At 37.9% G+C, this 22929-nt stretch overlaps 3 protein-coding genes, 1 long non-coding RNA gene and 1 pseudogene across 7 annotated transcripts; 3 read left to right on the forward strand and 2 right to left on the reverse strand.

Moving 5' to 3' along the window:
• The first annotated feature begins 452 nt into the window (after positions 1-452).
• LOC125475274 lies at positions 453-1584 on the forward strand (annotated as a pseudogene).
• Positions 1585-3009: 1425 nt separating this feature from the next.
• Positions 3010-6718, reverse strand: LOC103937243 (E3 ubiquitin-protein ligase At1g12760). 4 transcript variants are annotated; one of them, XM_009347170.3, is made up of 5 exons: positions 5829-6718; positions 5148-5267; positions 4915-5047; positions 3814-3972; positions 3010-3637 (listed from the first exon to the last, which is right to left on the reverse strand). In XM_009347170.3, exons 1-5 carry the CDS (start codon positions 6398-6400, stop codon positions 3464-3466), a joined length of 1158 nt encoding a protein of 385 aa, XP_009345445.1. In that variant the 5' UTR covers positions 6401-6718; the 3' UTR covers positions 3010-3463. The 4 variants fall into 4 exon arrangements, with proteins under 4 accessions (XP_009345445.1, XP_009345443.1, XP_009345446.1 ...); XM_009347168.3 differs by having other exon boundaries at positions 5148-5270; positions 5829-6711; XM_009347171.3 differs by having other exon boundaries at positions 3814-3969; positions 5829-6708.
• Positions 6719-13164: 6446 nt separating this feature from the next.
• On the forward strand, positions 13165-16704 carry LOC103937241 (replication factor C subunit 2). Its single transcript, XM_009347166.3, has 7 exons — positions 13165-13467; positions 14353-14459; positions 14550-14651; positions 14914-15109; positions 15904-16032; positions 16115-16309; positions 16398-16704. The coding sequence occupies exons 1-7, from the start codon at positions 13315-13317 to the stop codon at positions 16506-16508; spliced, it is 993 nt and encodes a 330-aa protein (XP_009345441.1). The 5' UTR covers positions 13165-13314; the 3' UTR covers positions 16509-16704.
• A 534-nt stretch (positions 16705-17238) lies between these two features.
• On the forward strand, positions 17239-18574 carry LOC103937240 (60S ribosomal protein L24-1). The gene is made up of 3 exons (XM_009347165.3): positions 17239-17427; positions 17545-17693; positions 18256-18574. The coding sequence occupies exons 1-3, from the start codon at positions 17239-17241 to the stop codon at positions 18407-18409; spliced, it is 492 nt and encodes a 163-aa protein (XP_009345440.1). The 3' UTR covers positions 18410-18574.
• Positions 18575-19850: 1276 nt separating this feature from the next.
• LOC103937239 lies at positions 19851-21716 on the reverse strand. Its single transcript, XR_665790.3, has 4 exons — positions 21556-21716; positions 21323-21382; positions 20851-20907; positions 19851-20718 (listed from the first exon to the last, which is right to left on the reverse strand). It is a non-coding gene; the product is annotated as an uncharacterized LOC103937239 (long non-coding RNA).
• Between the last annotated feature and the right edge of the window lie 1213 nt (positions 21717-22929).

Genomic DNA, 22929 nt, shown 5'->3' on the forward strand with positions numbered 1-22929 from the left:
GAGATTGCCTTAGTAGTGTATATGATTCAAGTTTTCGATATTAGAGTGATAGTGTTTGGTGCTTGGTGTGGAATGTTAGGAGGTTTGGTAAGGCCGGGCAAACAAGGGCATGGAATAAGAACCTCTTGAGGGAGGAAATAGAGGAGAGGTCAAGATTTGAGATGATGCTACTTGAAAGAGCATTTTACCATTCGAAGACCTGAAAAAGATTTAATTGGTCCTCTATAAGAGTCGAATTTAATACATCTTACTTACAAAAAGAAAGAAATACTACTAGCTAGATTGTATTATTAAATGACGTCTTATTTATTATATTTACTAAGGTTGAAAATGTACTTTTTTGTTATGATTGAGTGACGTAAAAACAACGATTAGGACACTTTCGCTATTGACCGCGTGTGTATAGGATGAAAACATCAAAACAAGCACAAAAACCTCTCACTCAAGTTGACTTGACAAGCGGGAAAATTCCGTTGTTTTGCTTTCCTCAGTGTGAGCAAGTCTGAGTCATACATTGCTGCACATGCCTTAAATTTCCATATCTATTTCCCCCACAAGGAAACTGCACTGTAAGAAGCCTTGAAGCTCCCAATAATTCTCTCCTCTTAAATATTTATCCACCTCCCTTATCAAATAAATATATACAGCTTGCTACACACATACCCATATATTATATATAGACACCCTCCAAGTCCAATATATATAAGATCTCAATATATATAACATATATATATATATATATTTATATATTGTATATGTATATGTCACCATGTTGAAGCAGCACAACCACCAGTCACTGATGAAGATGGAGATCACAGTGCTATCAGCCCAAGGTCTGAAGACCCCATCTCCCTCTCTATTCTCCAACAAAATCAGACCCTTCATCACCCTCACCACTCTCCAGCCCACTATTGCTCCGCCATGCACACCCAAAACCAACGGTGATCGCACCCTCCACGTGTACAAAACAAGGGTGGATGACCAAGGAGGCGTCAACCCTACGTGGGGAGACAAATTTCACGTCCCTATTGATACAACTTTCTTCAACAACAGGTATTCTTGCATATGTCTCCAGCTTTTCACCAAGAGGCTCATAATGGGCCGGGTTCAGCTGGGTTGGTGCCAAATCCCGGCGAATGATATTGGGTTCCCGCCGGCCAGTTCGGCACGGTTCTTGAGTTACCGGCTACGGGCTAGGGACGGTTCCAGGACTAATGGGATTGTGAACCTTTCTGTGAAGTTGGAGAATTTGGGTCCGGTCACCGATCACCGGCCCTTAAACTCAATCACTGCAACGGCTTTTGGTATGTGTGGTACAGTCATTGGTACGCCTGTCACAACCCTACCGCCACCATTGGGTGAGTGCTCTGTGAGTCGTCAAGGTCGGAGAGGTCACATGGGTTTTGGTTGTAAAGAGGCAGATGGATGGGACCATGTCAATAATTTGCACTAAAACCACACACTTGGATGAACCCAACACGTCTTTACTTTGGTCGCGTTTAGTTGTTTGGTTTTTTGGGAATGTAACTTTTATGTCTACTTTCTGGAGATGAGATGAGAAATTATTATTACCTTATTTGGAAACGACGAAAAATATGATGAGCTTAATTTATTTATAAATTCACGTAAAATCTTTTTTTTTTTCTTTTTAACTAACAACGAGAAATGAAGATTTGAACTTGGATTACAAGCTAGTTGATAAAACAATGTTGTTTATTTCAAATGTTTTGAAAAAATGCATTCCTATGTTTAGCAAGTGTAAATTGATTTGGTATAAATTTAGTTTCACTTGAAATGAAATTTTGGAAAAATCAAAAGGAGCATGCAATAAAAATATTAGAGTACTAAATCTATTTTGAGAGCTCTATATAAAATTCATATTTCCACAGTATTTCTTAGGTTATAGCGTAAGGATTCCCTTCCTTGAGCTAGCTTATTACTCTAGAATATTACGCTACACCGAGATTCTATATTTGATTTCTCGTTTTCCCAATATTTTTATATTAAAAAGAATCTCACTTTTGACAAACAAATATATTGTTGTGTTTTTTCCTGGTGGAGAAGCTAGGGGTACACATCAAAATGCCCAATGTCGTGAAAAGATTGATACTTGAATCAAATCAATGACGAGAGTGAGGAGAACTTTCTTGCAATTTTCTTTCTAATAAGTAGTAGTGGTCGAGACGTTAGAAAAACAAAAACAGCCACTAGTTGTCTAGTATTTCCAAATGTAAAGATTAAAAGCTCATCAAATCCAATCAATTGACTTTCACTACATTGGCAATTCATCTTGGGCGGTGCAATCCACACTCATTTTTACTTCTTAAATACACTTTTTAATTTTGCTCATAGTATTGAACGAACTGACAAAAAAAAAAAGTTGACAAAAATTAACAAAAGTGTAGAAAAGATAATAAAAAAAAGTGTGAAAATAGCACCACCCTTTATATTTCCTCATTGGATAAGATCCATGACAACTTTACAGATTGGTGGGTTTAACTTACTATCATTTCAATCCCCCAATCCTATCATTTTGTTTAATTGATTTGATTGTGATAGGGCATCTAACTTGCAGTGGACAAACTGGCTGGACGCCCAGTCGGGGCGGGTCCAGAAATTCTATAAAAAAAGGAACGGGGCAGGTTCCGAAAATATCCCCATGTTATTTTGCCTCTCATCAATTTCGGTTTCGGTCTATTCTTACGTGATGAGAGGCAAAAGAATAAAGGGATACATCTTTGTTCAGGTCAAGTTTATTTCATAAACAATTGACTCATGATCATTTTCTTCGTTTCGTTACTCAACAAAACTTGGTTTATACGAACGCGTGTTACGTGTTGCAATATAAACAAACCGAGTAACAACACTACAGTAGTTACGATCACACCAAAAAATTATTCCGTGTTCTGATATAGCAGCCCTTTTTAAGTGCCATACAAAAGTAGACATTGGGATTTATGCCTTGTTACGACCTTGATGTGCACGACTGTAATTTGCAAGCACATGGAATGGTCCGGTCAGTAAATAATCTTACTAACTTGTGATAACACATTTCTACACAATCAAGTGAACTTTCTTTCGAAAGCAGTTTGTTTATATATATATATATATATAATTTACCGTGTAAATGCCCTGGCAACACCCATGTACAGAAGGCACCTTAAGAACGCCAGGGCAACAACGAAAACGATGTGCTGTTGTCATAGTCACTACTACGCCGACAAGATCAATGACAACTGCTATGCCTACTCTACAACAGCAAACAACATCAACAATGACAATATAGAAGACCTGCAGTGTGTCGAGGGCGAAGCTTTGCATTTGGTTACCCTCCAGCAGGACGTCTAAAGCCTGCTTTTGAGTTCAGTGCCAAGCTTTGCATATGATTACACTCAAGTCTGGAGCACGAATTTGTATGTAATTCTGCAGCGTGCCCAAGCATAAGTCTATGACGAGAAGAATTTTAAACTTCCCCTTGATCCTGGCTGCTACTCTTCAAGATATTGTACTTGCAGAGAGGACAGGTAGCGTTGATAAAAAGCCACTTGTCAATGCAGGAACAGTGAAAATGGTGGCCACAAGGAAGTTGCCTCAGTTCCACTCCATCGTCATAAGAAGAAAGGCAGATGCAGCACTCCTGTAAATTGCAATGATCATCTAACTGATGTGAGAAGAATTTTTTGAACAGTCCATTTGTGACACGAATACAAAACAAAACCAACTTTATGACAGCTGACGTAGACAAAATCCTCGTTGCTAAAAGAACGCAAGAGAGTAAACAAGACTATAAGTCAAAAATCAAGAGCAACTTACCGCATCCTCCTGAGAAAGAACATGTTCAATGGGTGAATCTGTACCACATTCAGTCATTACTCCTCCACCTTGTCCATCGCCGGCAACTTTCTCATTACCAACTTTTCCGAATTTGAATTTTGGAAGCTGCTCGATGTCTTCCTTAGATGCTCCATCCTGCTTCAATAGCAGGTCACACAAACATAATACGGGGACAAGAAGAATGCCATTGATATTAATGCTAAGAGCTAACAGCTACACTTCCGTAAATTAATAATTCAAATTACTTCCAAGTTTTAGTTAAGACAAAAATCAAGCACATTCCCATCAAATTTTTGTCAGGCCCAATAAATTTGATGCAACTAAAAGAGAGCCAGAAAATTTACTAAATGAAACAAATTAGTATAATATTAATAAATCTTTCATCCCCAAAGCGCTCCAAGAGAAACTACTATGCATCAAGTTTGGTAAACCTCATATATCAATAGAAGGAAGAGATCTATGAATCTTAATAGTTACATAGGGTGCTTCACGGAGACACCAAGAAATTCAACCATCTATGATTAGTATCAAATTCTAAGAAGGATATACCTGATAATTTCTAAGGTGATGAAAGTTAACAGTTAATGAAAGAAAGGAATGGTTTAATTTAGTGCAAACTGTTTTACCAACACGGGAACTTGCCCGTTATTTTGAGCTGATAAAGGCCATCCGCAAACTTTCTTCTATACAAAACATCAGAACTGAACTTTCCAACCCACCCCACATAAAGTTATGCTAAACCGGAAGCAAGCCCATACAATTGGGTCCCATTTTAGAGTCCAGATTCTCCAACTAAAAATCTTAATACATCAAAATTTCTGTTCACATTAACAAGATTCAACTAATTTTTGTTATTATCAAATATTTGGTAAATAAAGTTTGCTATCGCAGAATTATATAGAACGTGTCAGGTTCCGCTTTCATTTGTCAAGCCTCTAGTCTAGTACTTATAAACCAGTACTACGGCAATATTCACCTAACTTACGGAGTGGCAATGACAGAAAACACCAATAGTTATGAACATGAAAACCAACACAGCCCCACACACAGAAAAGAGAGATAACTGGGCATGAGAACTACCTGATCTGCGACAGCATATAAAAGTGCAATAATGCAGGGAAGACAGCAACAAACCGCGATACCAATGATGCATGCCAGCGCAACACAGAAAACGACAAAAAACACATCAAAACCCAGGAAGATTATACATAGCCTGCAGACAAAGCCACATTGCCATAGTTAAGAGTTTATCCTTGATTTCAAATAAATGGATGAGAGTGGGAGAGTGAGAGAGAGAAAGAGAGAGCCCAAACCAGTAAAGCTGCGGGGAGGCGTTTGCTAAAGATTGACCACCTGCCGATACCCAATAGAACCCAATGATCCACCAGATAAACGAAAACATTGTATTTGCAGATTCCAGGTGTTTAGCAACGCTGCTGAAAGATACAAGCAAAAACAATGAGAAGATATGAAATTACGATAAACGTAACAAATAACAGCATATGTCATCAACTTTTCACACAGTACTGGCTCCAAATATGACAGCATCCTACAATCCCAGTACAAAACCAGTTCAATCATCAATAACCGATTCTAACAGACAGGTAGCATACAAAATTTCAGATTTATAGAGCTTCAAACGAGAGAAAACCGATGCCATCAGCAATCCGTAAACGCAAAAAGGCTCATTTAACTAATTCCCTACTCTACATCATAATTTCGCATAAATACCGATCCCTCTATTGGTTTCAAAGAGATTGGGACCAAGCTACAAGTAAAAGTAACTTTTACTAAGAATCAAATGGCATGAACAACAATGCCAAAGACAGCAAAAACATTATAAAAAATAAAAAATAAAAAATAAAAATATCACCATTATTCCAGCAACATTTGCGCATTCGAATCATAAATTGCAGCAACTAACAGCAACCCACAAACAAACACCACATAAAAGAACAAACATTACAATTGCGAAGCACAGCTAACGTTGTTACCTGGTACCCTCCTCAGTCATATGATCAGCCAACGACACGTACTGCGATGACAAATCCCCCTCTCTCGACCCAGAACCCAAATTCCCAACACTCCCCACCCCTTCCTCCGCAGAATTCACCCCCGAAAACCGGCTTCTCTGCCGGGACTGCCGCCTCCGAAACTCGACGCAAACACAAACCATATGCACAACGCACTGCACAGCGTACCCCACGATCCACAGTCTCAGGGGCACATTCGGCAATTCGTCCCGGCTCAGAACCAGGACCGTCAGCGCCACGACGACGAAGGCGAAGTTCCAGATGATGTCGAGAACCACCACCGGCTTGGAGTACGCCCAATCACTCTGCCTCTCCTCCAATTGCTCTGCCGCGGTCTCGCGGACCAGCATCGACGGCTCGCGCATGAGGCGGCGGCTGCTGGCCTGGCGAAGAAACCGCGCGGCCTGCTGCAGGCTCTGTCGGCGCACCAATCGCTGGCGCCCCGAGTTCGAATCGTCAGACGACCAGCCCGAGTTGGTCAACAACGGCGTCGTGTCGACGATGTTCTCCGCAGATCGGTTTGGCGAGGCCATTTCGGTTTCGAATCAGAATTTGGGGATGTTCAGTTTCTTGCGAGGTCGTCGAATGGAATGCCCTGACTCGGTGAGTTGAATCGGCTCAACCCATGCGGATCTCCGAAACGGTGCGTTTTGAGCGGGAGCTCTGATCGTTCTATGGCGGTGAGAACGATGATGGAGACAAGACAAACGCCAACGATGACGATAACGTCGTTCGAATACGGACACGGCTTTGGAATTTTAACTCCGTTTTCTTGGTTTATTTGACCAGTGCTTGGTAAAATTGATTTGACCATACCGTACACGTTTCGTCTGGTATTTACAGTTTAACTCGAATTATTTCTTTTTTTTTTTTTTTTTGTTTTATTTTTGTAATGGTTCTTTTGTAAAATAACACAATATTTCGATGAGGAAAATAAATTGAGAATTTAAAAAAAATTCATAATTTATGTATTAAGTGGCTGCCACCATCACTATGGATGCCACCACCATCAAATATTGTTGTCTTTCTGTCGCTGCTGTCATCATTCACTATTATAACAATCGTCTCCATAATTAACTTTAAGAAAATAAAATTTCGTCATTTTAATTCTATTATTTTATTATTCTAAGTAATTTTAAAATTTTCATTGGTTATTTTATATTTCCAAGTCATTTCAAATTTTCTCATTGAGACATAATGTAAAAGCATAGGAAGTTACCAAAATGGTTCCACTTCCACCCACATTTAAATTCATGGGTACATAAGTGCATTCTTAAAGGAAAAATGCAAATAAGACTTTCTCAAAACTAAACTCTCCGCAACCTTATGTTTTGGGCACAAGTTTTTATAATGTTGGCACAAAAATTGTGCCAAAAATATAAAGTGACGGAGAGTCCATAAATAATTCTATTTTTTAAAGTCTCCTTAATATTTCTCTTCTTAACGAATAGAGAACTTAACTTACATCCCATCCAAACATGGACAGAGTGCAGAACATTTCATTGTGCAGCACATGCAAAAGTTGATACAACTAAAAAAAAAACCTCCAACATAATCTTCATCATATTCGGTCGGAATGTTTTGATGTCCACTAGGGAATTGATCCTCTCCGGATCTCCTCATTAGGCATCCCAGAAATCAAGTGATACCAACCATTAATCAAAAATTGTATGATCACAATTTTTTCTTTTTTATATTTTTCATGCAAAACTAGGCTGCATTACTGTTGAAAATATAAAAAAGAAAAAAAACTTTGGCCATACAATTTGTGATGAGCGGTTGATGTCACTTGATCCTCAGGATCCCCAGTGAGGAGATCTAAAGAGGATCTAATTCCATCCACTAATAAATATAATGGTGCTAAAAATCATGTGTAACTTAACTCCCTACCGCACAAACAAGCGTGTGAAGTATGGGAGGCGGGTGGGATGCCTCTTGAATGCATGTACTACGCATTGATTAGAGCAGCGGTGATCGGTTGAGGTTTCTTGGACAAGTTGGTGTATGATTTTGATGGAGTTCATGGGATCGGATTGAATATTAATTGTATAATATAGACGAATTAGTTGTGCTGTAAAGTTGTAATTCAGACAATTATTTACTGACTTGATAATTTACAATTTTTATGATTGCAAATATGTTTCATATGGATCTTCAACTTTCTGCGGATTTTGATGTTTCTTTTCTCTATATTAGTAGTTCAATTAACTTACCCAAATCGCCATTACGTTAATTCTTTGGAAGGCGGGCGTCGAGGTCGTGAGGCGTAACAGCGGCTGAGGCGCAGTCCTTGCGAAGAAGATGACCAGTTGCGTTTCGTAATACAACGCTGCGTCTCATTGACACCTCATTACCCTCACATTTCTCTGATAAAATAAAGTCAAAATTTAATTAAAAAAAATAAAATCACGTATGTCTCTACTACCGTATTATTATCACTATCACCACTTCACTACCATCATAACTATCACTGCCACCCCACAACACCACATTCTCATCTATCATCTTTTACACCACTACCCCTACCACCATCGTTGCCACTATCATATTGGCCTCACCATCACGACCATTTTTGACACCATTACCACCCTCAACGTTCACATCTTGATTCTCTTGATTACATTGTTGGTTTTGCAACTAGGTGTACCAAGAAATGTGATTCAATTCATATGCAATTTAATGTGATAATTCTTGAGTGATTGAATTGTTTTTTATTTTATTTTTCTTTTGATTTTCAGTTCAACGATGTCATAGAGAACGAAGGAGACGCCATCAATAGAGTTACAGATTTGGGTGTCTTCAGTAGAACTAATCTTAGTTTTGAACTTTGTATAGTTTTGGACATAAAATGCTACCTGGAATTGCGTACCAACATCTCCGATTCTTGTCATGTAATATATGAATGAAAATAACACTCTTTGGCTATGCCATACCAAAATTTCAATTTTGTTAACTTTTGTTCCTTAAACATAATTTGTAAGGAACATCTAAACACATGGATCAAATATATGTATGTAACACTACTCTCTGCAACATATATTTTTGAGACATTCCACATGTTAAACAAAGTTTCAAACCCCACAACAACATGTTGATACCTAAAAGTATATACTACAACACAATAATCATAATCAAAATACAAAACCATCTCAAAAAGTCAGAACTATCGAATTCGAAACTTATAAATACTCCAATTTCAACCTAATTTATTTTCGAAAGTTTTTAACCAAATTTTTAGGTTTAGAATAAGAAAGTTAGCTTGACTAAAAAAAAAAAAGAGAAAGAATAGGCTGAGGCTTTCTGGAACTCTCTCTCTCTCTTTCTATCATTGTGAGAGACCTTCCTTCTATTTTAGGATGATTCTCACCGATCTGTGTGAGTGGTTTCCAATCAAGTCCAATTCCGGTGCCGCTGATCCTAGCTACGACTGAGATCGATGGGTTTTCTTTTGTTTGTTTCTTTCTTTTTTTCTCTTCTCCTATCCGTTGTTTTTCCCCTAGTTTTCTTAGCTGATTTGCCTTCTTATCTCCCCTTTGATGTCACTTACCCATATTCATCCAATTTTCGAGCTTTAGTCACACTTTGCCGCGATTTGTTGCAGTCTTCCGAGTTGGTGAGTATAGATCTGGTGCTTCCAGTGGGTTGGGTGTTCCTCGCACCACCACATTCTCTTTGTTGTTTGCCTTTGTTAGCAGTGTTGCTTGTGGAATCCCACAAGCTTCTTTCAATTGGTTGCCGGTTCTTTGTTGTTTGTAGCTATGCTAGGAGTGAAGCTTGGGATTAAATGCTGGTATTGATGATGCAAGGCTTAATTAGGCGTAACAATTTATGTGGATCGACATGCACGGCTGCTGTTTTGGTGGTTCTAGCAATGGTTATGACTGAGGATGCAGCGAAACTGGCTGTTTTAAGTTTTCCTTGTTTCGGTCTCAACTTTTGGTTGTTGTGTTTTTTGTTTTTGGGCCTTTTTGTTGTAAATTTTGGTCCTTTGTGATGTAAAGTTTTGTTGTTGGTAATTAGGGGTGGGCATTTGTGCGGGTCAACCAACCAACCCATCTAACATTAATTGGGTTGGGTCGGTTAGAAAGCCCAAAAAATTATTCTCGGGTTTAAACCCGACCACCCGAAGTCATGGCTAATCTTACATGGGTTGCAATATTACAAAGCTGTCAAAACTCGACCACCCGAATATAGATATATGTTAGCCCATTTACATGATTTCTTCTCTCAATTACTCAATCTCCTTTTTTCGTCCAACCCTCAGACATAAGTTCAGAAATCAAGCTGTTGGAAAATCATGCAAGAATCAATTTCATCCCTGATTATTCTCTATGGCCTCTTCGAGATTGATCCCTCATCTTCTCTCAATCTATAAAAACCCTATAATTTTATTGTTTTTCTCTACGCCACTACATCCCTCCACTCATCAGTGCCTCTTCCTCCACTGGTGGATAGTGGTAAGAACAAAAAACCAAGTAGGAAAATGTCCACAGTGTGGGATCACTTCACCAAAGTTGATGGTGGTGAATCTTTTGATCCCAATGACCCTAGAGCTACTTGTAACTACGACAAGAAGAGTTATGCTTGTGATACTAAGAAGTATGAGACCTCTAGTTTGTGGAATCATTTGTCTAACCAATGTAAAAGGTATCCTCATAAGGTTGAGGACAAAAAACAAAAAATCCTTAGCTTTGGGAGAAAGATGGTAGCCTTATGGCAGTTGGCTTTAGTAAGGAAGCTTGTAGGGTTGGGTTAACCAAGATGGTAGTTCTTGACGAGTTACCCTTTAGCTTTGTTGAGAATGAAGGGTTTAAGCTTTTCTGTGGTATTAGTTCCCCAAAATGTACCCATCTCTCACGCAGAACTATTACGAGAGATATGTTTCAATTATATTTGGATGAGATGAGACTTTTGAAAAATGTGTTGACCATAAATGCACAAAGAGTTTGTCTTACCATTGATTGTTGGACATCTGCACAAAACATTAGTTATATGGTTTTAACTGCTCACTTTGTTGATTGTGATTGGAATTTGCATAAGCACATATTGAATTTTTGCCCTGTACCAAATCACAAAGGGGAAACAATTAGGAAACTGATTGAATCCTGTTTGATTGAATGGGAAATAGAAAATGTGTTCACTATAACTGTTGATAATGCTTCAGCAAATGATCAGGATGTTAATTATGTGAAAAGAAACTGAAAAATTGGAAAACTGATGTTCTTGTTCTTGATGGTGTATACATGCATTTATGATGTAGTGCTCATATTATGAATCTGATTGTGTCTGAAGGGTTAAAGGAATTGCATGAATCTATATTGAGAATTCGATTCGCTTTCAGGTATGTGAGGTCTTCGCCTTCAAGGCTAAAGAAGTTTAAGGAATGTGAGGATCGTGTGAAAATAGAGTCTAAAGGTCTTGTGGCTTTAGATGTACCAACAAGGTAGAATTCCACCTATTTAATGTTGGTTGTTGCCCTTAAGTTCCAAAAAGCATTTGAAGGGCTGGAGGAAGATGATGGACATTTTGTTACTTACTTTATACATGGTGAGCAAAAAAAAGGTATATTCCTCCTACAAGTGATGATTGGGATAATGCATCAATTTTTGTTAGGTTTTTGAAAACCTTTTATGATGTGATACTCAAGTTCAGTGGATCTTTAACTGTGACTTCCAATATTGCATTTCATGAGATGTGCTCAATACATCAAGAATTAACAGTCCTTAGTAGCAGTGGTGATCATTTGTTGCAAAAAATGGCCATTAGTATGAAATCCAAGTAAGATAAATATTAGGGTTCTGTGGGAAATGTCAATAAGCTGCTGATTATTTCAATGGTGCTTAATCCAAGATTTAAATCGGATTATGTTTCATTTTGCTTCAGTTTTATATACGGTGCAGATGAAGTGACTAAATTGACTAATGGTATTAAAGATGTGTTAGTGCAACTTTATGACTTTTATTTGAAGTCTAATGAACAAGCTCCCCAAGCTCCTAATGTTGGTTCATCTAGTAGCAGTGCGCCAATGGAAGCTGCTGATAGTAGTTCTATTGAAGATGCAAGGTTGTCTTAATTTCTGAAGATAAGAAAACAGAGAAATAGAGGTGAGTTAAGAAGTGAGGTGGATAGGTTCTTACTGGAACCTCATGAGAATCCAATGGATAAGCAATTTAAATGCTGGAAATGGTGGAAGGTTCACTAGGAAAAATATCTACTTTTAGCTAAGATTGCAAGGGATGTGTTTGCAATACTGGTAATCTGCCTTTAGCACTGAAGGGCGTATTCTTGATGATTATAGGAGTTCCCTGACTCCTAAGATGGTAGAGGCACTGATTTGCACTCAAAACTGATTAAAGTCACCTCTTATCTTTTCAGAAGTTGAATCATCATCCATTGAGGAGATGGAAATCCATGAGCAGATAATATCAGGTAACAAACTATTTAAACTTGTATTTGGTTTTCATTTTTCAATTAAATACTTTCTGACTTGTTTTATTTTAATTTATATATGTTGTGTAGAGCTTTCAGTTGCCTCCACATCTGAAATGGATACTGTTGATTAGTACATGGTCAATTTAAGGTACTTTGCAATTTCTATGAACTAATCAATGTAAACTTCTATCCAAATTCTAATGCTTTGTGTTGTTATTTATGGTTTACTAATGATTTAATGAACATTTGGAATCCATTGTAGGCTTACAACCCCTTTTGAATGCTTTTGACCTTTGACTTTGGGAATAAATTCGTAGTTATTGTCTAATATTGTTGATGGTCGTCAACCTTTGCTGCTCAAAGCTCATGGATACTGCTACTATCTTAAAGCTTTTCATTATGTTTAAGTTTTGAATTTTATTAAGATTATAGAATTGTTAAGTTGATTTTCTTTTATGGTTGAAGTTTGGAACGCGGATTTTAAGTTTAATAATAAAGTATTTGAGATTTCAAGTTCATTTTTGTTAAGGAAATTTAGATTTACCCGATTGAATGATTTTAATGTTTGTTTGTAAAGAATAATAAAATTGTTATTAAAAAAATAGTATGAAGCCCAAACTGATAAACCCGCCTAATCCAACCCGCATAACAATGGGTTGGGTTGGGTTACATGTTTGAATGGCTGAAAATGGATTCTAAAAATCATTATCCGAACCCATTGGGTCAGCCAACGGATTGTGCCAAAAAATAAAATAAAATAAAATAAAAAAGGAAAAAAGAAGAAAGGTGGGGTTGGATATGTAAATATCAAAAGCTCAGGCCCTAGAAACAAATAAATAGGACCTTCTCCAAGCCCTTCGAAATAAACAGCAGAAGGGCAATTTTCCCTCCAAATCGAAGCAATAAGGCAAAAAGAGGGCTGTTCGGGGGAGGGTTTTCAGTTCCAGTCCATCTTCTTCGCGAGCCGCCACGACCTCTCCTTCTCTGTCGCAGCCATCAGCAGACGGCAGCAGCAATGGCGTTGTCTTCTTCTTCGTCAGCCTACGACATGCCGTGGGTGGAGAAGTACAGGCCCACCAAGGTCGCCGACATTGTGGGCAACGAAGACGCCGTGTCCAGAATCCAGGTCATCGCTCGCGACGGCAACATGCCCAACCTCATCTTAGCCGTACGTTTCTTTCTCGCTCATTTCTGCACCCAATCCAACGTTTTCAATTTTACTAAAACCCTAAACCCTAGCGGAATGTCGAATTTGTAGCTTGATTATGTGGATTTATTCTTTGTAATTTTGTGTTGTGGTCTGTGATTTGTGTATTCGTTGAGGCAGTGGTTGCTTTTCGTGGAGGTAAATTCGAATGAGCATTGTAGTTTTGAAGTTTTGGAATATCATCTGGGCTCAGTTTGGTTTTAGGATATGAGGAGAGGAATGGGGCTTTTTTATTTGGTAGACAATTTGATAAATTATGCAACATAATTGGCATTTGTAGACTTGAAGTTGAATAGTTTGAGAGAAGATTGGTTAAAGGCCATTCATTGTGTTGGATGCTTGTGTTCTCAGGTTCCATGGGTATTCATAAGTTTGAAATTGGGGAAATTATTGTCGCCTGTTCAACAAGAACAGTGACGACTTATAGGAATTTGAAATTTCTGTCCGGTTAACTAGAATTTGCATCAATTTGATGAATTGTTAATATTACGCAGAGTGGAAGTGAGGTACATGCTAGAAGCAACTTCAGTTGGGTATCAAATTTTATGTCACTCCATCCCCTTTTGCGTTTTTACCACCATCCTCCTTCACACTCTTCATTTCTCCCTTCTCCTATTACTTTTCCTCTATCTATAGCACAAAAGGTGAACACAAAAAACTTATAACAAAATGGTTATCAAAATGTTCCGTATGGCATTGTGAAAGATTTCCTCAATACTGAGCTATTAAACTTATTTGAGGGGTGGTGTTTTGTGTTTAGGGTTATTGGTGAACTAAGCGGGAAGGTTATAGTTGCTTAAATTTACTTAACCTATGCCTTGACTGATCACTGTTTATTGTTTTCAGGGTCCTCCTGGAACTGGTAAGACCACTAGCATACTGGCTCTTGCACATGAGCTTTTGGGACCAAACTATAAGGAGGCTGTTTTAGAGCTGAATGCATCAGATGACAGGTGAGTATGTAAAATGGTCTTGATGGAATTCAGTTTCTAAACTGTGATTGGGATTTATCATGAACTTTTTTACTGTCGGTTCTTCTTTAGGGGAATCGATGTTGTGAGGAACAAAATTAAAATGTTTGCTCAAAAGAAAGTTACACTGCCTTCCGGACGCCATAAAGTTGTCATATTGGATGAAGCTGACAGGTAACCCTGGTGATATTCTCCATGAAATCAATCTGAAAACTTCAAATTGCTCTTATCCATCTGCCTATGTGTTATAAGTTTTAACTTTTGGTGCATGGCTGTTCATCCTTTTGTCTATTTCTTTCATCACAGAAAAAACATTTATCTCTCTATTTTATTTGATGCTACAACATTGTTATTTGCATTACTTCGTTTAATTATTAATTTTTGGGTTTGGCACTGGTGTCGGAAATACTCTGGGTGTGTATTGTACACAAATCAGCATGACATCTGGAGCACAACAAGCTTTGAGGCGAACAATGGAAATATATTCAAATTCTACTCGTTTCGCTCTTGCGTGCAATACATCTTCCAAAATCATTGAGCCTATTCAGAGTAGATGTGCCCTTGTCCGGTTTTCTAGATTGACTGATGAGGAGATACTTGGTCGCCTAATGATTGTCGTTCAAGCTGAGAAGGTAAAGAAATTTCTTGACATTGTATGTAATGTCATTTCTGCATACTGTCATTATTTATCTTCAAATGTAAAGAAGTATTTGTGCAACTTTACTTAACTATTAGGTTGTATTAATTCTTTTTAATCTATCTACACTAGTTTATTATTGAGAGCATATTATGTTTTCTCTGTCAAAGCTTAGCTTCTGCGGTGATTCCATCTTATTTATTTCCCCATCTATTCAGCTTTATTTCTTTTCCTCACTACGTCTGGAGCTTTAAATGCTAACCTTGCTAAGCTATTTTGTTTATCGGAAGGCTGTTCATTTACTCAATAAAATGACATTTGCATGTCGTCCGTAGTCCTTTCCTCTGTCAGTGTGTCTCACTTGCAGCACAACATGGTAACATGTGTTTTTCAATGCATTTGTGCTATCATTGCCTAGAGATTGAAAAAAAAACCTTGCAACCAGTTTCTTATCTTTCTAATTTCTAGTAGTCTTAATATTGGTTTTTAGGTTGACATTTGAATTAGCCTCTTCAACTCTAGGGTTGCAACCGGTGTTTCAGAAGATATTTAATAATTGTGCCTCCAGATGAAGCTTAATAAGCATCTCTTTGCTTGGGCTTTGATGTTTTAATTTCCTAGGAATTCTACCTACTTCCGAGAACATATACATCACTTGTTGAGATTCACTATAATTTGAGCCTTTCCATCCAATGATCAAAAGTTGTTTCACAATCAACCATTGCCATATATAAATTATATTTGAAATTTGGGTGGTGTATGATTCTTCTGTGTTTTCTGTAAATGAAGGTTCCATATGTTCCAGAAGGTCTTGAAGCCATTATTTTCACCGCTGATGGTGATATGAGGCAGGCACTGAATAACTTGCAAGCTACAAACAGTGGATTCCGGTTTGTGAACCAAGAAAATGTTTTCAAGGTCATACTTACAAAATACCCTCAAATATTCTATTTTTTTGTATGTTCTTTGGTAGTCCTAAAGGATTTGCTTTGGTTTACAGGTCTGTGACCAGCCTCACCCATTGCATGTAAAGAATATGGTGCGCAACATATTGGAAGGGAAATTTGATGATGCTTGTTCGGGTCTCAAGCAGCTCTACGATCTGGGTTACTCCCCAACAGACATAATCACAACCTTTTTCCGTATCATAAAAAACTATGATATGGCTGAGTTTTTGAAATTGGAGTTCATGAAGGTACATATGCACACTATGCAGAGATTTCCCTCTCATTATTTCTGAGATCTTGTGTTTTGACAAGTCTTTTACTCGTGCGAGTTTGCAGGAAACTGGATTTGCTCACATGAGAATCTGTGATGGAGTTGGCTCGTACCTTCAGATGTGTGGTCTTCTGGCTAAGCTTTCCCTAGTTCGTGAAACCGCGAAGGAAACATAAAAACAGAAGGTCGTATTAACTACAAGTAGAACCTGCGACTTTTCGATGGTGAATATTTGTATTGTACTGTGGGTTCGATTCAGAAATCGTTTTGTTTTGTCTGGAGAAATGGATTATGTGCAAGTTCTTTGTGTTTGTCTAGAATTGCCAAGCACACTATTAAGTAATGGAAATTTGAAACATGATATTCAGTTTCCTTCCAAGGTATACATGTTACAAGCTACAAAGTACTTGTTTCTCGTATAATTTAATGAACAAATTCTAGACGAAATGTGAAGTTCAAGAAGCCATTAGTTATTTTTTGGTAGCGGAAGAAATCGAACTTTTGACCTAGCTTAAACCTAATTCGTCCCTTCGCTCACCTCACCAATTGGGCAAGACCCTGAGCCCTGAGGGATTGACTATTGTGTACGTAGAAGCGTGCTAGAGACAGTTGTCTACACGTGTGTGAACTATTGAACCGTCTAATGTCTATGCACGCTTCTACATACGTATGCCGGCTGAGCCTCAAAACTACAAAATTAAAGTTATAAAACAGCCCAGTGCTTCCAAAACGGTGTCGTCTTAGGCGGGGGAAACAGCGAGCGCCTATGGCAGTTGACGTTAAATTGGGTACCCGAGGCATTAGGGTTTTAGAGTTTGGACAGGTCGAAGATTTTAGCAGAGGAGAGCGAGCAGCAGCAGGGGCGGCAGCAGACATCAGCGGCACAGAAGCAGCGGAGGAGCAGCCATGGTTCTGAAGACGGAGCTCTGCCGTTTCAGCGGCGACAAGATTTACCCGGGAAAGGGAATCCGATTCATCCGCTCCGATTCCCAGGTCTTCCTCTTCGCCAATTCCAAATGCAAGAGGTACTTCCACAACCGCCTCAAGCCTTCCAAGCTCACCTGGACGGCCATGTACCGGAAGCAACACAAGAAGGTAGAACCCTAACATCCGTGAAACGTTGCGTTTTGGTTTGAATCGTTGATTTGTTTGATGGATGAATGAGGGATATTATCGTAAGCTCATCTGTCTCTGATGTGATTTTCTGTTTAGGACATTGCTGCTGAATCTGTGAAGAAGAAGCGCCGCTCGACCAAGAAGCCCTATTCGAGGTCCATTGTTGGTGCCACATTGGAAGTTATCCAGAAGCGAAGGACCGAAAAGCCCGAAGTTCGTGACGCTGCCCGTGAGGCTGCTCTTCGGTATGTTTAATTGAATGAATTATTTTGATAAAAATGGATTCTGGGTTTTGTTCAACTTGTCCTTTGTTGGTTCATTCACATCTATGGCTTATATATATATATATAAATTGAATCAAATGATTAAGATTTTGAAAATTAGGGTTTTGTTGTGGTAGGCTAACTATGCGTTATGAATTGAATCAATTGATCAAAGGGCAATTTGGAAATGATTCTGCAAACTTCTGCTCATAAGCACTTCTGCTAGAACCACTTTTGTTAGAAGCATACGAACATTTTAATCACAAATACCAGTGCCAAGAAAAACACCGCATTTAGAACAATAGCACTTTCTGCTAGAGGTGTTTTTGGTATCCAGAAGCGCTTTTTGCCTTACCAAAGCATTCCCAGACACACTCTAAGTTGATCAATTATTGGTTTTGTTCAACATGCACTGTTGCTCTTTCATATTTTTGTGTATTTGTTAAAAATTCAATCAATTGATTAGGACGAGAAATTCAGTTTTGGGTTTTGTTCAACAAGGACACTGTTAGCTCATTTAAATCTGCACGTGTGAATTTGGCAGTGAAATTAAGGAGAGGATTAAGAAGACCAAAGATGAGAAGAAGGCGAAGAAGGCGGAATCGGTGTCCAAGTCAAAGGGCCAGTCCAAGGGAAATGTGCCCAAGGCTGCTGCTCCCAAGGCCGCCAAGCTTGGAGGTGGTGGTGGAAAGCGATGAGTTTTCTTCCTCTTCCTATCTTAACAATTTACTCAACTTGTTTTGCTCTGACAATTTAAGTCTTTTCTGGTTTGCATTTTTGTATGGATCAATATTTGCATTGTTGGCCGCTACAATTTTGGATCTTCCTGTTGGGTTTCAATTGCATCACTGAAAGTTTTGTCATTTTTATTATCATACCTTGAACGTAACAAGTTGTCATTCCAATTAAGTCCTAGATGTCAAACGTAAACCTGCAAACGGGTCGTTTTTATGGGGTTTGGGTCAGTCTCAAACCAAACTGTTAAGTCAACGGGTCGCCCAAACTAACCCGTTAAACTAACGGATCACTCAAACCCAACTCTTAAGCTAATGGGTGGTAGGCATGGGTGGTAACACCTTTCAAGGGATGGAGAGGTTTTTGGCAAAAGTACGGTGGATGAAAGAGGAAGATGAGTTAGTTTGGATAAACGGGTAGGGTACAAATTGTCAGCTCTACTCAAACGAGGCCTTAGAGAAAATATTGTTGCTTTGTTACATGACAATATATTATTGAATTGAAAAAAATGATCAACGTGGCTGCGTTTTGATTAAAACAAATTAAAACAAATTAAAACCTTCATTTACGTCTGAAACCCAAAGTTTACCGACTGGCAATTCTTTGATTCTAGTTAGGGTTGGTTTGGTATTGTTGTGCTTTGAAAAAAGGTTGTTTCTGCTGTGCTGTGAGAATAAGCAGTTGTGAAATAAAACAGCAGAGTGTTTGGTAAACTTTTGTTTGTAAAAGTGCTTTTGGAAAAAAAAAAGCAGTATGAAAGTGTTTGGTAAACTTTTATGTAAAACAACTATGACTGTGTGAAATGACCAAAAAATGTATAATACTAGATGTTCTATTAATTTAATTTTCTTAACAAATAAAGGTAAATTACTAAATATACTTTATTTTTAAAAGAAAAATATTTATAAACTTTATCTTAAATATTAATTAGTATGACAAACTACTTCAATTGAAATATTTTAGACTGAATAGCTAGGATTCATTAGTACAATATTGTTAATGTACTTGAAAATAGTCTAATTAGATGCATTCATCAAACTTGCCGCTATAATTGATTAGAATACCTGGTTCAAGGAGATATGTGACAAAAGCGTCACAAAACACTAAATTCAATAACCTATAAATTTGTCACATATCATATATGTGAGCTATAATTGATTAGGATACCTGGTTCAAGGAGATATGTGACAAAGTAAGCGTCACAAAACACTAAATTCAATAACCTATAAATTCGTCACATATCATATATGTGAGTGACACTGAAATCGTCACTTATTCCTTTGATATGTGGTGTAATGTGCATCACATATGTCAAAATCCAATACCTATTTGCTTCTAGTGTGTGATGAACCAACTACCACATAATCCTTGTTCATAATTTGGAATTAGAACTGATAACAAATGTAATGTAATACTTTAGTTAATCACATTTTCATTAATCAAGAATTTAATCATATAAGTTGAATACATGCACCAAGTGAAGTCTCAAAAATAACATAAACATCCTAGACGCTAACAAGTCGAATACACCTCTAGACACATTGAAAAAGTCTACCCTATGCATTTTGTCTACCCTTGATTTGCAGCTAAAAAAACCTTCAATTGTGGATAACATCTTCGTTCTCCTTTTGCAAACCCATTGAGCTCTCAACTCTCTTGTTCTTCTTCTGCACAAGTCGTACATGACATGCAAAAGAAAAGTTAGTTAAATAGCTGTCCAATTTGGTTTTGAAACATCTCATGCATCAAGTGATGGAAGAAAGATAGTGAAAACACATTCAATTGAGGATGAATAATCAATAAACCATATGGAGAGAGTATGTATACTAGAATGACAGAGGTAGGAGGACTTAACCTTAGGTTCAGATTTCATAAAAGATGAGCTAGTCTTCAGGAATTGGAAGCAACTCGCATGCAGAAGCAGAAGCAAGCCATGCATTGCATGTACAGAAACAAACACTTGCTTTATGCCGTTCTAAATTTCTAAGATCTCCACATTGCAGGAAACAGGTAGTGTGTTTAAGAAACAAACAGAGTACATAAACAAAAATTAAAAATAAAAAAGGGCAGAAAAAGAGGAGGAGATTTGGGTTCTTACAGTTCACCAGAGCAGAGTAGAGAGACGGCAACAGATTGAGATTCAGACTGAGAGAGAGCAGTTCGGATGTTTGTGCTGTATATGAGCTAAATGGTGGGTGGAGAAGGAAGTGTCTTGGGAGTTGGAATGACGAAGCAGCAGCTTTATCTAACAGCCCGTAAGTATTTCAAGTGCCTGTGTCCAAAATTATATTGTGAAAGATTAGAGAAACAGAACAAAGATATATCTAATGAAATGTGAAATCACATATAATTGCATCAAATACAATTGCATTATCGAACATGATATCTGGTTTACTCTGTGCACCTTCAAAGTGGACGAATTGGGGCCAATCAGTGTGTCCCGCCGTTTTACAAATCGTTCCTGCACTCAATAGAAGCATCAAACAAATGTTCACATCATCTTAGTGCTAAAACTCGGCCGCGCACCAAAACGAATTGGGTTCCTTGCTCTTCTGTCGGGCTGATATATCCAGACATATATTTAGAGCAACATCATCACTGCACCAACTCAGGAACACATAATCCAAACAATTAAACTACTTAGATTTAGAGCAACATAATCCTAAATATATAATCCATACATATATTTAGAGCAACACCATCATTGCCAATGAAACCCTAAGAACTGAAATTGCTTCATGGATCTCATGATAATAATTAGAACCTTAATTCAAATCCCAAAACTGAAATTTAGATAATTAATTCAAACACCAAAACTGCAATTGCTTCAACGATGGGAGAGAGAGAGAGAGAGAGAGAGAGAGAGTTATGTTTACCTAATCGATGAGATCGAGCCTATGTTCGCCTTAACTCGTTTGTTGGTTGCCTAATAAACCCTGTTTCAGAAAACCCCAAAAAATTCGGTTCATCATCCATGTTAGCTGCTAGAACCAAACCCTAAATTAAAATTAAACTACAAAATAGAAGCAAACTGAGAAAGCAGCCAAACCCTAACCTAACTAAATTAAATTAATTAATTACAACAAATATATTCAAGTAAATGGAGTACCTGGTTGCTTGGTATGTGGCATTGAGACTGACGGAGAGAGGAAGATGAGCAGCGGCAGGCAACAGAGGGAAGAGGGTGTGCGGAGAGAGTGTTTTGCGAGAGAGAAGAGTCTGAGAGTGTGAGGAATTAGGTGAAATGAGAAAGGAGAAAGGAGGGCAATATTGGCAAATTGAAAAATTCATTAACAAGTTACTGTAGCTCTGTGTTTTTCACTTGTTAAGCCGCTTTTTGCAGCTTCCACTTTTTAGCTTTTTTTTCATCTAAAACTTAAGAAAAAAAACTGATTTGGTGTGTTTACCAAACACCAAAAACTCTTTCAGCTTTTTTTCATAGCACTTTTTTTTAAAATCACCTCAATCCCAAACTGGGACTTAGTAAGAGAGATCTTGAACTAAGAAATAAATTCTACAAACTAAAAAGGCATATCCTGAGCAATTTCAATAATCGTTCATTGATATTCCTATTACAGTAGATGTAGTTATGTAGTCATGGAAATTGGGGATCTAATTAAAGTGGGCCCGAAAGATTAAAAGGAAAAGTCTAGTGGCTTTGCACGTGGAAAGTTCAATTTTTTTTTAATTCAAACCTTCGTTAATTATTGCATTGCGAGATACTTTTGTAAGTAATTGTTTACTCGTGCATAAACGACATGACCATGGCAGTTACTGGTGAAAAAAGTTCTACAGACCTCAGGTTAGGTGGCAAGAAACGCTGGGTTTAAATTTCCGTGTAAGCAACAAAAGCTAGGGTTTGCTGAAAAAAGTAGCAGCTTTGACATGGCATGGCTCGTGGTCGTGGATGAACTATTCTTATCTATAAAATTCTAATTCAATCAAATAAAGCACCCCTTCCCTAACTCCTTAATTAAATACTTTAAATTAACTAGTTAATTACATTTTAATTAACTTGCCAAGCTGAACAAGCAAAAGACACAAGAATGGCAATGCACCGATGGCAAAGAAAACAAAAAACGAATAGCATGTAGCTTCTAAGCAACTGCATGTGTCTAACTTCATCCAACCTCTTCCATATCCAACAACCCAAATTAACTAACATGATACAGCTGTGTGATACAGGTGCACTGTGTGACGTCTTGTGTCAATGAAAAAAAGGACACGTGCATCAATTTACACATATCTTTATTTCATTGACACGAAAGATCACCGTAAAAATGTATGTGTGTGTGTGTATCATATAAGTCAATCTCCCAAAAGCCATCGTTTGGTACAAATTTGGATATACATACACGCATACGGCTGGCATACGCGTAAGTTTTGCTCATGCATTGTTCTCTGTCCAGATGTAATGTCCCCTTCGTTCATGCTCTCATATTCAACACACACCAAAAGCGCACCTTACCTATAATTTATGCCT

The sequence above is a fragment of a genome, unplaced genomic scaffold (genome assembly GCF_019419815.1).
Source record: "Pyrus x bretschneideri cultivar Hongxiangsu unplaced genomic scaffold, Pyrus_bretschneideri_v1 Contig14, whole genome shotgun sequence".
Classification (NCBI taxonomy): domain Eukaryota; kingdom Viridiplantae; phylum Streptophyta; class Magnoliopsida; order Rosales; family Rosaceae; genus Pyrus; species Pyrus x bretschneideri.